General features: G+C 38.3%; 1 protein-coding gene across 1 annotated transcript in view; it reads left to right on the plus strand.

Moving 5' to 3' along the window:
- DOCK3 (dedicator of cytokinesis 3) overlaps window positions 1-15,374 on the plus strand; it is a gene marked incomplete at its 5' end in the record, with an annotated part of 61,672 nt that overhangs the window by 20,487 nt on the left and 25,811 nt on the right. The window contains 8 exons of the mRNA XM_010080610.1: window positions 1,402-1,550; window positions 4,041-4,126; window positions 5,987-6,013; window positions 6,134-6,229; window positions 7,959-8,019; window positions 8,511-8,604; window positions 9,296-9,444; window positions 14,346-14,432. Coding sequence (XP_010078912.1) covers window positions 1,402-1,550; window positions 4,041-4,126; window positions 5,987-6,013; window positions 6,134-6,229; window positions 7,959-8,019; window positions 8,511-8,604; window positions 9,296-9,444; window positions 14,346-14,432 — 749 coding nt within the window. The remainder of the gene's footprint in view (window positions 1-1,401; window positions 1,551-4,040; window positions 4,127-5,986; window positions 6,014-6,133; window positions 6,230-7,958; window positions 8,020-8,510; window positions 8,605-9,295; window positions 9,445-14,345; window positions 14,433-15,374) is intronic.

Raw genomic sequence — 15,374 nt, forward strand, 5'->3', positions numbered from 1 at the left:
ACTCGGGTTTAGGTAAATCAGGATGTTATTAATAAAAGAGCCAAATCACATCTGTAGTGCATCAGAGGAAGTCCAGCTAGGCCAGTATCCTGTCTCCATCAGGGACCAAAAATTAATACCTGTGGACATGTTTGAGGACAAAGGAAGATACAGTATTCTAGAGGAAAATAAAAAATGTTTGCTGATAGAGATCACAAATGATACAACGTTCTGAGAACAGTTAAATTATTAAGAGGGCAAAGGAATGATAAAATCAGATTGGATAACTTCGTAATGTGACTGCAAGCAATATATTAAAAAAAAGCCAAATATGAGCATTTTATATGTAGGAATATAGGTAAGTGTGCTATTCAAGAAAACAAAAGACTGTAAATGTATCATGCTGATAATCAGCTGAATGGGAGCCAGCAGTAAAAAGATACCACAGTCTCTGAGAAAATAGGTAAGAATCTTGAGTAAGAGAAGCAGCACTATATTACTGCCAAAGGTTTTTCATAAGTGTGCTTGATTATAGAATAGTTTGCCTGGTCCTGCTTTCTATAGCTCAAAAATAAACCAAGCCAAAGACAAGTTGGACAAAGTTCAGAGGACAGGAAGATGACTACAAAAGTAAGAAAATGCCTTACTATAAAATGTGAATAAGCCTGACCCACCTTGCACAACTAAGCTGCTACAGCCAGAGCTGATCACAGTTTCTAAGCATCTGTGTGGAGAACTGAAGGCTCTCCAACATAACGGAGATCAAATAACCAGAAAACGACACTAGACAAATTTGGATGAGTGAGAAGCCTGCTCTACATATGTAGATACAGATATTTATCACTGAACGTTGTTCCAAATGTGGCTGTTTTGATTTATTCTCTGGGACTGCACAGTAAGCATGCCAAAGAGATTGTCAGCTGAATGCCTTGCATTGCTGCTGCTGAGAAGCAATGCAATGTGGTCCTAAGTCACAGCCTTATGAAGTTGAGACTTCCATGGCATTGAGTTTGAAGAGCTCTGTAGTTCTTGGAAATCTAAATATGTTCTATTAAATTGTTCTCACCAGCCCTTTCAAAATCTTTTTCTTCATAAATCAGAAGTATCTGTGGCCTCCTTTCCTCCTAGTTAGTATGTTTTAGTTTGGTTATTTTGGGCAGTTTAAATTCCTTTGCAAGTAAAATGCAATAACAATTTTTGCTGAAGGCTTTCACAGTGAAATTAAAAATGCTCCTGCAGACTTTGCAAGGAAGGGTGTAAAGCAAATACCGTTTTTTCAGTCCTTTCAGGAAAAGAATGCGTTTGCTTTTTTAATGCTAATACCTACTACTTTGTACACGTTATTATTGCAGGGGTTCCCCATTTTCTCAGTGACAGATAACAAAGGCTTTTATTTAATTACAGCTGCTTTGTGTTGTACAGGTGAACACAAGATTCACTTTATTCCGGGAATGATTGGTCCCTTTCTCGGTGTTACACTCGTTCCACAACCAGAAGTCCGGAATATCATGATTCCTATCTTCCATGACATGATGGACTGGGAGCAGAGAAAGAATGGCAACTTCAAACAGGTAAGTCACTTCCCACGCGTTTGCAGTATTCTTTTTCTTGCTCTGTCTATCTGCAATGTCCAGCTGGAAGCAAGAAACATGGACAAATGGAAGCATAATTCATAAAACTATTACAAAACTCCCAAGATTATTTAAACAGTGCACTTTACAGCAAGCTACGTTTCCCACAAACAGAAGAGGAGTGTTGTGCTCATCACATCAGAGATGAGGATGAGAAAAGAACTCTGTAAGTGCTGGGCTCTCACTGCTCCCATTGGTCTCACTTAATTAGTCAACCATTAAATGAGAACCAAAAATGGAGACATAAAGATTTAGCCAGTATTTGTGAAAACAGTGGTCTTTGCTTCTCTGTCTTCAATATCCAGCTAGGAAGTAGAATTGTATAACTAAATGATTATAGCGTGCTTTGAAACAGGCTTTGTGACTGTATATTCTTTAAGAAATTGAAGCAGCTCTCTTGGAATGGATACGGCCAACAACAGTTCTGTAGTTTCCACCTGTTGGGAGCTCTGATTGCAAAAGAGGGAGAGAAGTCTTCATCATTTTGTTGCCCTGTCATGGTCAGAGAATTGCTTAAATTTTACACTGCAAAGTGCAAAGTATTAATAATGATCGGCTTGGACTGGATCCTCAGGTGACAGTGCTTCATTGTGTTTGTCGCAATAGTGGGGGCAAGTATCTGCAGATAAATGCTCTGAAGTAGTAAAACCTTTTGTTATCATAATTCATGTGATTATTTATTATCCACAAACCCATTAAAATGCCAGATCTAATCTATCATTCCAGGAGAATAACAGACCTCTTCCATAACGTGACCTCTTAAAAGCTGTGTGGAAAAGTATTACCAGGAGCTTAAGGTTTTCCTCCTCTTCAACTTCCTTGGTTTATTACTATTATTACTACTACTATTATTATTACTACAAAAGCATTTGATTATGGTCCTCTTTCTGCTTTTTTAGCATAACAATAGAACAGTCCCTACTCTGGCATTTACAGTTATAAATACCTACAGTCATCTTCAAGTTCCTGGACATGTTTATACATTCTGTATCAAGATGAACTCTTCATAATCTTAATTTAATTTTTATACTCATTAATGTATTCTAAACTAGAGCTCCAAGAATGTTTCTTAAATTACCTGTGGAGCAAATTTCCATGCTGTTTTATGAAGTCTATGTCATAACTTTCTAAGTTTAAGAGAGAATAATCTTCTGTATTAGCTAGAATGAAATAAACAGCTGAAGAGCACAAGCTCTATTAAACTTCATTAACACTAGCTGCTGGAACCGGGAGGTTGTGTTCCAGTATAATGCTAGACAGCTGGGCAGATGCATGAGTGATTTCTGTCGAGTCATTGTTGATCACAAGCAAAGAGAGGGTCGGGTTTTCAATGTTCAGCTTTTTACTTTTTGAATACTAAATTGGTTGTCAGAAAATATAAAAATCCTGGAAATTCACTTTCAAGCCCTTTTTTTTATTTTCTTCAGTAGCTCATGTTTTAACACGGTTATTTTTTCAGCGATACTGGATAACAATGCATTCTGATTCACGGACTAGATCAGGTCTCCCTTTAATGATTTCAGCAACAGGAGCACCAGCTCCATTTGTGTGCCACTCGGTGATTTGCTTTTCCTTCTCATCTTTACTGCCTTGGAAATTTGGCAACTGAAAAACAGACAAATTCAAACTATGCTTGTCTTTAAATAAAAACAAGCTGTATTTCTACAAACAGTTTCAACCCTTAGGAACCTCTGTCTTCATTAGTCCTGAAAGTATGTTTTCTACAAGATTTCCAAGACTACGTTAAATTTTTTTCGTGTAATGTTAGACACATTGATTTCTGCACTTGAATCAATTTTATGGGAATATCTGATATCAAACTTGATAATAGGACACATTAGACTTGGGGGGAAACAAATACATATTCAAAACCTTTGTAAGGGAAGAGAAACATAATGATACTGTTGTGGGCCTTCATTTAAATGTGAAAAGAAAATGTGTCCTATCATCATAGAGAGGCTTGACAAAACTGGGTTTAATGAACAAATAATCCTCCAGTGTAATGATGCCTGGATGACTGGAAATCAATTACCTACCAGCAGAACCATCACAGCAGACCAGTGGCGATCACACCATGAATTAGTTTCTCTGCATGGATATTCTGTTACAGTACAGGATATAGTGTATCGGATATAGTGCTTCACAGAAAGAGAATAAACTGCAGAAATTCCTGTGAAGAAGTGTTACCTCCCCTGCGATGTTAATTTAGACCCTGATAAGCAAAAGGATAATTTAGTTTTAGTCCTATTTCACTGAAAAATGAGAAAAGTGCGTCCATTTAACTGAGCCACAGAGAAATAAATCACTTGCAGACAGTAGTGGGCAGCCTCAGGGAATGAGAAATAAAATATTCTTCCAGTCTTCCTAGTGCTTCAAACTCTTGTCTTCTACGTGAACAACTAATTTGTAACCAGTCACTTCTTCAACCAGGTGGAAGCCGAGTTGATCGATAAGCTGGACAGCCTGGTATCCGAAGGAAAAGGTGATGAGAACTACAGGGAACTGTTCAGCCTGCTGTAAGCTACTCCTGTTTCTGCTCTCTCTGTGTTGTGCAGGGTCAGTGAAAGAGTCACAGTAGTCATCCATGCAGCAGCAGCAGCCACAGTGCTGATCTGCAGAGAAAGCAGCAAAGGGCTTTCCGGCAGGGTTTCATGACATGGCTCAGGGAAACAGAAATATGTCACTTGAATTCTGAAAAGAATACAAACCCCTAAATTTTTCTTTCTCTTCTGTGAAATCTAATATAAGGTAAGCAGTCGTCCTCTTCCTATCAAAAAGGGATTTGCTAGGGGAGCCGGTGCCTTTTTACGTAGAAGTAAGTGAAATCATGGTCTTAGGACTGTTTAGAGAGCAGTACTGTCTAGCAAGTCAGGCCGCGTTATTAGAGCATAAGAGATTTTCCTCAGCATTTTCCTTTGCTTCTTCCAATTTTTGAAGGTCATGTTGGCTCAGCAGTTGTTGAGTTGCTTCCTCCAGAGTCCATCATGACACTGTATTTCCACTCCCTTCACACCAAAAATCCAGCGCTCATGAGGATAAACTTAAAGACTTTGCAGCTGACTTTCCACTTTGATCACTGACCTGTCTCCAGATTTCATTTCCAGTGATCCCAGTTTATTTCAAAAGGACTTACTTTGAACTCTGAGATTCCAGAACAGTTAACCCTGAATCTTTTAATATTCCAGTGACCCACAGAGATTATTTTAGCCATATATTCTGGAAATTTTATGTGGCCCCCAATGGCATAGAGGCAGTTTGAGGCACACACATTTGTTTCACTAGAATTAATACTTGTATTTCTGAATTTACAATTGCACATTCATTAATTTTCAAGATCGATAAGCCTGCCCATCCCATATGCTTATCCTTGGGAAGCATGTAAATGTATTCAGTTTGATTTGTGCATATTCAGGCTTGGGAAATCTGCACTTTATGTGGACAGATAAAATAAGTATTTCAGGGATAAAGGAAAGAAAATATCTATTCTTTTGGTTTTGGGGTTTTTTTATACACCTGGCAAGAGGAATGTTATGCATTTCCTTTGCTCCAGATGAAGACATTTGTTACCCAAAATGTTATGAATTCGGGACAGCAGCTTGTTACTTATTTTCAGATGATAGTGACTTGGATGTAGTACCAAGAAACACAGCCTTCAAGTACAGCAACCTTTTAGTTTATATTTGCTACTGATTTTTTTGAGAACAGCATGAACTTTGAGGAGACAATTCCATACTTCCACAAAGTTAATAAATGCTGTGTGAAATAAACAGGTGACCCTGAATTCTACTGTCACAACGATACAGCTGAAATGTGAATTGGCTCCCTCAGCTGGAAATCACTGCAATACAGAAGAGTTTGCCTCTTGTAAGGACATGTATGACACCCAACAGAGTTTCTTTCCTCTTGCCAGTATAGAAGTGGCAAGTTCTTTGACCGGAGATCCAGTTTCAGGAAACTACCATGTAAATTTGCTTTCTTTTTTTATTTTTTAAATATGATTTTCAGTGTTCTCACTCTAGCCTCATCCTCCACAATTTTCCCAGGGAGATGCTCCCTGTATTGTCTAGGTTGCTGAGCAGGAAAAGATTGCCTTTATTTATTTACAGTTTAAATAAATTGTGATTCAAGGTTGGTTGGTTGCTGATTAGAGAAGAAAATTTACGTGGGCATGAGCAAAGAAGAGGTATTTGCATTAGGTTTAGATGCCCTTCTGACTGACATTAGCAGTATTTAAGCTACAGGTAGTAATGTGGGAATCAGCTGTTGCCATGAGCATTGCTCTTTTTCATACATTTTAAATGGCAATGTGAAGACATTTTTCCTTCTCCTGTCAGTTCTGTAATTTCCTTGTCTTTGCTTCATGCTGCCTGGAGTAGAACCCAGCTCTTTGGGCCTTATCCCAGGTAAGATAGTAATTCTATTAATTTGTTTTATGAGGGAGAAACCAAGTTGTCCACAGCTGTCTGCATGCGCTGTACCGTTTCCCTGCAAGCCTCACCTGCTGTCTTCTCATCTCCAAACAGTTTACTGGAGAAGATTGAGCAGGAAACATGGCGGGAGACTGGGATCTCATTTGTTACATCAGTTACTCGTCTCATGGAGCGCCTGCTTGACTACAGGTATCTGGCAACAAATATAGTATATTCTAAGTATACGAAGTTTTGAAGAAGGAGTACCAAGTTTCTTTTCTACAAGGAATATTTGTATTGTTTATCAAGCTGTATGCTTCTCTGACAGCAAGTATTATGTGAGCAAGCCTAACTCATTGCTGCTAGGTTCTGAGCAAAAATCCCGAGTGCACATCTCTAGAGCCCTAATTTTCATTCTTGTACACTTGTTGCCGATACTAGCAAAGATAAAGATATTTTTTAATTTGTAGTTTTGTACTAGGGTTTATTCAGGTTGCTAAATGATTAATTCCTTCTATCACTGAGATGATCTTGCCTAATTCAGCAAAACAGATGCTGAATGCAAGAATGATCTCAAATGCCTTGCTGAACCAAGATGTGCTCAATGCCTCATCTAGACATGCAGGCTTGGAAAACTTTTCATCTGCAGAAAGTCTGACATGTCAGCTAGTGACTTGTGTGCAAGACTCCAGTATAAATTAGGCAATCTTTGTTCAGTTTTAGACTGAGGTTTGCAGGACTATTGTGTCAATACAGCTGAGCTTTGATTTAGTTACAAGAAAATATTTTAACTTCATCTATACACACAAACACACACACACACTTGGAGTTGGTTTTATGGAATGATAGACAATTGGAAACTATATAGGACTGCCCCAAATATTTCTATCTTTAGCCTGCTGACAAGAGTTCAAATAATTTTTTCTGCTGCTGCTCATTGTAGGTGCAAACCTGCGACTGTGATGGGTATTCTGCAATCCCAAATCCTTTTCTGTGCTTTTTAGTTTGCTTTTTGTGATCCTTACCAGTTTGATCTAATGTCTTGTTTGTATCCTGACAGCAGCTGCTGTACAACTGCTGTGCAGCACCAGATATCTGAGACACATTTGAAGAGAATACAAGGGAGCTGATATTTTTTTTTTACTGAAGTTTGCTGTCAGTGCAACTTTAATACACAGATACACATTTTCATGTTTAATTCAGGAACAGATACCAGTCTTTAATTGATTTTTTAAGGCACAGCAGATTTTTTTATTCCCAGAACCAAACAGGGAACTGCATCAGAATTTGGAAATACGCAGGCATCTCTTGGAGTCCAGCTGTCAGTTAGCTGACACAGTAGCTCTCAAGACAGTTTGCTGTGTCACTGTGTTAAAAATGTTGTCTTTTTCACAAATGGATGTGACTTTTTCAAGTCAAGATTAGTAATTTCAGAAGCCTCTAACTTTTTGTACTGCCTGAATAATAATTTCTAAAATATTCCAGAAACTAAAGATAATTTTTGTGATTTAACTTACCTATGGAAAAGTTAATAATGTAGCCTAAACTACTTGGGTTGTAACACTAGGTTGGATAGCTGTATTTATGAAAGGTAATCCTTTGACTGGGAAACCATTAGACACTGACATCTGGATAAAGAATTTTTCACTTTTATAGTAGATCTTTTGTTCAGATGATTTTTGGCCACTATTATCTGATTTTTGTTCAGATTCTTCTTGCAAGTGTTTGCTGTCAGATGCAGACATGTAAGAGGACACTCAGTTCTCGTATCATTTAAGTCATAATACGGAATTTTTTCTTAGAGGAACTCTATAAAATAAAGTATATGATAAACTGTTGTTTGTGATCCAAGGGAACTCTGGAGGATAAGATAGCTTCAAATTTGTTTTAAAAGGACGTTTTTCCAGATGTATGTTTCAACATTGCTCTGCTTTCTTAGGGACTGTATGAAAGGAGATGAAACAGAAAACAAGAAAATTGGCTGCACTGTTAACCTTATGGTAAAGATGTTTCCTTTATCTCTTTGTGATACTGTGCAATGTTGTTGAAACTGGGATGGGAAAGGTTGGGATAGGAGTCTGTGTCAGGGAAGTGTAGCTTCGGTATCCAAGCACTGGGATGACAGAAGAGAATGACACAGGTTGTGAGGATCCCCTGGAGGTCTCTGGTCCAACTCTCGCTCAAAGGAGAGCCAAGTAGGTCGGTTCCTCTGGGCCTTGTCCAGCTGAATTCTTAGTTATCCCTGTGACAGAGATTCTACAACCTCTCTCGCCCTTTTGTTCAGCTTTTGACTACCCTAATTTTGAAAAAAAATCATGACACAATAAAATTAGTGGGTTAAATCAGTGTGGACATGAAAAGAATTATTCCTTTTCTTTTACACTAATAACGTATTCTCTTTTCAGTACCTTTTCATACAGAGATGCTGCTGATTGTCTTGAATGAAGGAAGAAGGAAGCATCTCAATAACAACTCTCTTTTCCTTTCCCAGAATTTCTATAAATCCGAAATTAACAAGGAAGAGATGTACATCCGCTATATCCACAAGCTGTGTGACATGCACTTACAGGCTGAGAATTACACAGGTTAGTAAGACATCACACAGGGTCTGTTCGAAATCCTGGTGAAGAGTTTTTGACTCTCCCAATGTTATACTCTAGCATCTGTTTTATTCTTATGGAAAAAAAAAAAGTATTATTCAGTTACGGCAGTTGGGAAGATATGAAGCTGAGGCCCAGCCCCTCAAGTGAAATAACGTATGTCTAGGCCCACACAACCATACAACTATTCCGTTACACCCTGAATTTTATATTACAGTGTTCTATGAGGAAGATTGATCAAAAAAATCACAACAGTGAAATCAAAATCAGAGGAAGATTAAAATCACCAAACCACCATTGTGTTATTACCTCCCATATTTCCTTGCATTGTAGTGTTTAGGGAGCACTGAGACTCTAATTCCGTGTTGTCCAAGCTCTGTTTACAGCTGCAGGCCCCAAATATAGTTGCATATCTCAATATCTGACTGTATGTTTAAATCAAGTAGGCAGTAAAAAGAAACTTGACAGATTTGTACCTAAAAATCACATTCATAGGAAGCAGCTTTGTGCTGCTTTTTTTAAGTAACTGAATAATGATCATCTAAGACCTCAAAATTTAATTTTCAATTTGTAAAACAGAAATTCCAGACTGTTGAAGAAGCAGTGACCTTTCAACCTATTGGCTGTATGTATTTGTTGTCACTGATTCAGTGTTCAATAACTGCATTTCCAACAGAGGCTGCATTTACTTTGCTTTTGTACTGTGAGTTGCTTCAGTGGGAGGACAGACCTCTGAGAGAGTTCCTGCATTATCCATCTCAGTCAGAGTGGCAACGTAAGGAAGGTCTGTGCCGTAAGATTATCCATTACTTCAACAAAGGGAAGGTATGCCAACTTCTTCTCTCTTCCAGCAGCTTCCTTCCCTTTTCCTGACTTAGGGCTTGCAAGCCTGTCATCTCAGTTCAGTAGTCTGGAAGTAAATTTATATCAAAAGGTTTTATAACTTGACAAATTGATTCTTGGCTCTCTGGATGAAAAAACAGATGAGAAAATGGATATGGGTATTCCACTGTGCAGAACATTTGGAACTAGTTTAGGTAGGCCAACAGGAAAAACACCCAAATATTTTATACCGTTGAACTGAACTTTGGATCCCCTGTTAATGGCAGAGAGCTCTAAGAATGCTAGTTCCTTAGTTTTTGGGGGGTGGGATTGCATTTTGTAGTTGTCTATGTAAACTGCTGTGTCACAGCTCAGTTAAGGACTTGTTTTGTTTCTAACCTACAGAAGTTAATGTCAGGCAGTGCACTGTAGGAGTCCCTTTATTAAAAAAGATTTAGGTCTTTTCAGTGTCACTGTTATTTTAATGTGGTTTTCAATTAACGTGCAGTTCCATCCACTGCACAAGAAAAAAATCAATACATTTCAATTTCACATATTCGGTACATTTTTCCTACAATAAGTATCTTTTTTTTAAAGTTACTGCAGACATAGGTGTTGTAGTCCCTTGTGTCATGGCATTTTGGGAACATTTCAGAGATTAACCTTAGAAGTGATATCATCTGTCAAAATATTTTTGAATTTTTCCCTTCTCTCGAAAAATCCCTACAATTTACATTATTGGAAGATAACATTTGATGTGTGCCTCAGGGTCAGTTTTGCCTATGATGGCAATGCCAGTGGCATTAAATACACATGTGATTTGGTTCATATGGGGTTGCCATTCCAGATAATTCCTTCCTAGCCCTGATAACAGAAGGTTGCACATGGCAGAGACATTCTACAGAACCTGCAAAAGGAAGTCAGATTCTTGTGTGTAGGAACAAATATCCTAATATCATGAGGAAGAGATTAAGATTTATTTTTTTTTTGGCCAGAACTGTTTTTGGTTTTTTTTGTTATAATACCGCATATGATTCTCTTTTTAGTTTCAGAATTATTCTGGGTTTTTCAGGCTGCACTTAAAAAAAAAAAAAAATCACTGATTTGTGCAAATATTGCAGTACTGTACTGTCTGACTAGACAAAGATGATATAGAGACTGTGTAAAACAAGTGAGCCTGTACTTCTGACAAAGGCAGGCAATCCATATGTGCACTGAAGGGGAGTAAAAACTTGATGGATGTAACTTTGCTATAAAACTCCTAACAGATTATAGAGTGTTAACCTCTTGAGGTTTTTTACCCACTGGATGTTTTTGAAGTTACTTAACTTTGTGTTTTAATCCTCCTTTATTATAAATGATAGCTGAATGACTGAATAATCCCCTTGAGCAGTGTGGATGTTACTCAAACCATGGAAATGAAAGATCCTGAGAAGCCAAATCCTCCTGCTGCTTTTCAGCACTCTCTCTGCTGCTGGGTAACAGGGAACAGCTCAGGGAATGGAAGAGACTTGCTTCCTTCAGCTTGTGTCTCATAGTTCCTTTTCTGCTCTACTCTAAGATGTTCCCTCCCCAGGTCCTGAAGAGTGGACTCTGTTGTTCTGTGTCCTTCAGTTGCATTTCTAGAGTTAACTGTCTCATGCTGCTCCAGACATCTCTCACTAAGTAAGGGGCTCAAAGCAGCACGGACAGGGTGTACACATTCTGGATTTGTTAATGGGAAAATTTTCTCAGCACAAGAATAGGGGGAAACTATGGCCACAAGCCTGTATTGTGCGTTTGACATAAAGGGTGTGCCAGTGGAAGGCAGGAGTGGTGGCATGGCCCACGGCAGGCCTGGAGCACTGCAGTGGGGAGCAGAATTAGGTAACCCCCATTCTCAGTATTGTTAGTAGCAGCCCTGTGCTGGGAAGGAACACGGTTTTCCAAAGCCCTTTTAGCCTTCACTCCGGTCGTGTGCTCCTTCCTACTGATTTCTGCTCTACTTTGAAATGGTTTATGGCTCAGTCGGCAGCGTGTGCAAGTGCATAACTTAAAGTGAATTTTTTTTTTTTTTCTTCATGGTTGTTATTATTATTAAAACTCAAGGTTTTCCAGATGAAGGAGACTGTGAACTGAACAGTTTGAACCCCATTGATCATGTTTCTGGACAGCAATAGTTTGAAAACGAAACAACCCTTTTGTGTCCAGTTCACTGATAGATATTATTAACTAAAAATCTGGACCAGCTCTCATCACAGTGTCACAGTGTGTATTCTCCTTACTGCCAGCAAAGTGCTAGGAGAGACCCAAAGCTGTATCTCCAAAGCAGTTCATTTTCAGATCATGTGCTCCATACCCAAACTTTGAACTAACTTCTCCTCCGCGCACTCATTTGAATCATATTTCCAAAAGAAATCTGCACATTGGGATGTCAGCAGATAAAGGCTGCCGTTCATAAATGTTGATTGTCTCTATCTGTGCCTCCTTGTGTGCAGTCAGCAGCACTCAACTGAGAGCTGCTGACGCCGTGGGAGAAAGCTGCAATAAATGTCACATGGATGTGCTTTTCAAGAGAAGGACGTAGTACAGAACATGTAAACAGATCAGACATCAGCAAAAGATAAATCAGTAATGAGAGAAATTAACAGTAGAGACATTAGGAAATTACTGGAAGAGGGGGAAGAATGATGCTTTAGAGGGAAGTGACACCTGTGTAGCACATGGGATTACATATTAAATTTCTAAACTGTGAAGATGGTACTCATTAACATCAGAGATTTTTAAATGGAGGATCCTAGTGACTCTCATATCTCTTCGTTCTCTTTTCCTTTCAGATATCTGCAAACTGTCTTTTCTCTCTAGGATGTTACCTGTATATTACGTTTCTTCGCTTCTGTGTCTCATCTTGTATCTACAGAAGTTCAGCTAGTACAGTGGAATTTCCCTGTGTGGAAACCTAACTGAAGGAAGGAGAGAAAGCATGAGTTAGGATGACAGGAATAGTATCAGGGGTACATGTAGAAGAGCTGGTCTAAAGAGAAATAAGATGTTGTTACACATTTTTAATTTAATTCACATCAGAAAAGGAGCATTAAAAGGTTACATCTTTAGGATCACCTCAAGGGAAGACAGAAAGCTTTCTGCTTCTATCCAGAGGTCAGATTAGAGAATTATGTAGGCTTTAGCCACAACATCCCATTTGGAAGTGAGACTGTGCTCACACTCTGTGAAACAAAATTAATTTATTCCTGACCAGCTCTTTCAGAAGAGACTTTTCCGTTCTTCCAAGTAAATAAAGATCAGCTAAGGACTGAAAATCTATGTATTGATATTGTAAAATGTGTTGAAACCTAAAAAAAAAAACCACAATGGTGTTTGTGTTTGCAAATATAAACACTTAATTGGTTAATGTTGTTGATCCCAATTCAGTGTAGCAGTTTGTATGTCAACCCACAGCAAAAATCCTATTAATTTGAGATCACAAAAACCCAAGTAATATTCTGAGTAGTCAAGTAACTGGTCTTTCAGTTCATTTCCTATTGTATCTATTGTATTTATCTAAATAAATCCCAGACTTCCCATCATCCCAAACTATTAATACTATCAGAATATTCAAACTGATTCTGAAAGACTCTTTTATTTAGCAAGTTCTTATCTAAGTTTTTGTAATTAACTGGAGCTAAAGAGCTGTAGGATCATTATTTTGCCTTTTTAGTTCTTACAGCTATCCCTTCTTCTAATACAAAAGTCCTTAAACTTACTGGTTTTGCTATTCAAAATAAAAAAACCCTTTGCTGGTATTAAGGATGAGAGAACAGACACTACAAATGTGTATGCATAAAGCGAAGCATTGTGAAGTACTTAACGCAATAAATCAAACAGTGTAGAGATTGACTTTTTTAAGTGAAGTTACATGTAGCCAGACAAACTATTTCCATATTAAGTACTAATATTTTACATAATCACTGTTAAAAATTCACAATATTGCTATTAGTATTTTTTAAACTTAAGGTGATAGTCTTAACTCACACATTAATTTTGTCTTCACTACAACAGGACCTCAGTTTAAAAAACTCACAAGTTAGCCCAGTAATGCATAAAATTTAATCCAATAAAGGTCTCTACTGAGACGTTGGTGTCTTATGTAAGTACAGTAAGAGTGTGTCATTCCCCCAAAAGGCTTCTAATCTATGCAGATAAAAGATGATGGGAGAGGAGATTTCAGCTCAACAGTGTAAAATGAGCACTTTGAAAAGCTAAGCGAGGTGACGGGAGTCTTTCTCTCAATGTGGGTGTGCCCAACCTCAGTCTCCTTCTTCCTTACCTCTGAGGAAGATGAGTATGGTGTGCTAGAAAAGATTTATTGTATGCAGACTGTAGACTGAAGAAATGAGTTTTGGTTTCAGTTCTGAATATGGATATTCACTCAGTGCAATAACCCAGGTCAGCTCTGAAGATGTTTTGTCTCCATATTTGAGTGGTCCCTGTTGCTTGACAGTTCCATGCTTTCAGTAGGAAGTGGCAGCTGTGGGAAGGGGAGCACTTTGCTGGGGAGCTAAATCCTAACTCTTTACTCCAGGGAGTTCTAGTGTAGAAAGCAAAGGAGATATTGGGGGTGGGCTGAAGGGGTGCCTAAAAAGCAGAAAAATTGTTACTTGTATAATCTTTCTCCAAATAAGTTCCCAGTCTCATGAGAGAATTTTCAGTATGTGTGTGTAATCTCAATGGAATGTATGCCTCCATTAGCGTCCCGAAGAAGGAATTAATCTGGTATTTAATGGAAACTGTTTCATCCCATTGCATTTTCACATCTAATCCCTGGCATTTCATACCAAATTCCCAATTGAGTTTCCATATTCCTCTCAGCTGAGTTGGTGATAAGGTTCTGGTTGCTGTGAGTGTGATTTGCTTTGGTTTTGCAGAGCTGGGAGTTTGGAATCCCGCTGTGCAGAGAACTGGCCATACAGTACGAGAGTCTCTATGATTATCAGAGCCTCAGCTGGATTCGGGTAAGTAGCAGCAGTTCCTCTCCTTGCAGACTCTCATGGCATTCCCCAGAGAATTCTGCTCTCCTGTCAGAACATTCCGAATTAAAAAAATAAACATATTCCCTATATAGTTCCCCGCATTTACACTGACTCCTTTGCTATTGATTCTTTGAGTACTTTGTAGGTCCACTGAAGTAATTCCTAAGTCTGCTAGCAGTAAACTTCCATGAGTGTATAGAGGCAGTACACATGTAGGAGCTGGGCTTGCTATTGCAATAGGTTTCGGGGTTTTTTTGCATAAAATATTTTTTTTCTTTAAAAAAAAATGTATTGCTATTTAATTTTAATTCCAAAAATATGAAGGACAGCTTGTGCCTCAGGTGACTTAAGAGGAACAAGAGAGAAAGAATGGAGAAGGCAAACATTTATGGCATTGTTGTCAATTTACGAGAATCTGGTCCTCTGGTAAAACCAAACACGTGATTAAATCAGGGCATAACTGCAGCATTGTGCTTTAATCAGAAAAAGTCAAAGTTCTGGTTATTATTTTAAAGCTTTATGAATATGAAAATAGTTCATCTGCTTTTGTTCCCTGGGGTACCAGGCATACATCACAATTTAAGATTTACACTGTGTGGATGTATTCTTATACGCAGTGGTTTACATTCTCTTTAGAAGTCAGATTTATTCTCATCTGAAGATACCCATCTAACTAGGTCTCAGGAATTGCACTTCTGAAGAAGCTGTTTTCTTCAAAGTGGCCCTAAAGAGAGTACGGGTGAACATCTTGGTTGTGCACTTGTTTATTGTAGGCATCAACAGAGTAGTGTGAAAATTTATCCTGGAGTACAGGAGGTACCAAATCAGAAAAGTGACCATGAGTGATGAGCAAACAAACCTACTTACTCAAGTTGTGCATCAAGATTTTCTTTCTTAAAACATCTGTAAATTTCCTATTCCTGC

Source organism: Pterocles gutturalis, unplaced genomic scaffold (assembly GCF_000699245.1).
Source record: "Pterocles gutturalis isolate BGI_N339 unplaced genomic scaffold, ASM69924v1 scaffold26109, whole genome shotgun sequence".
In the NCBI taxonomy this organism is placed as follows: Eukaryota; Metazoa; Chordata; class Aves; order Pterocliformes; family Pteroclidae; genus Pterocles; species Pterocles gutturalis.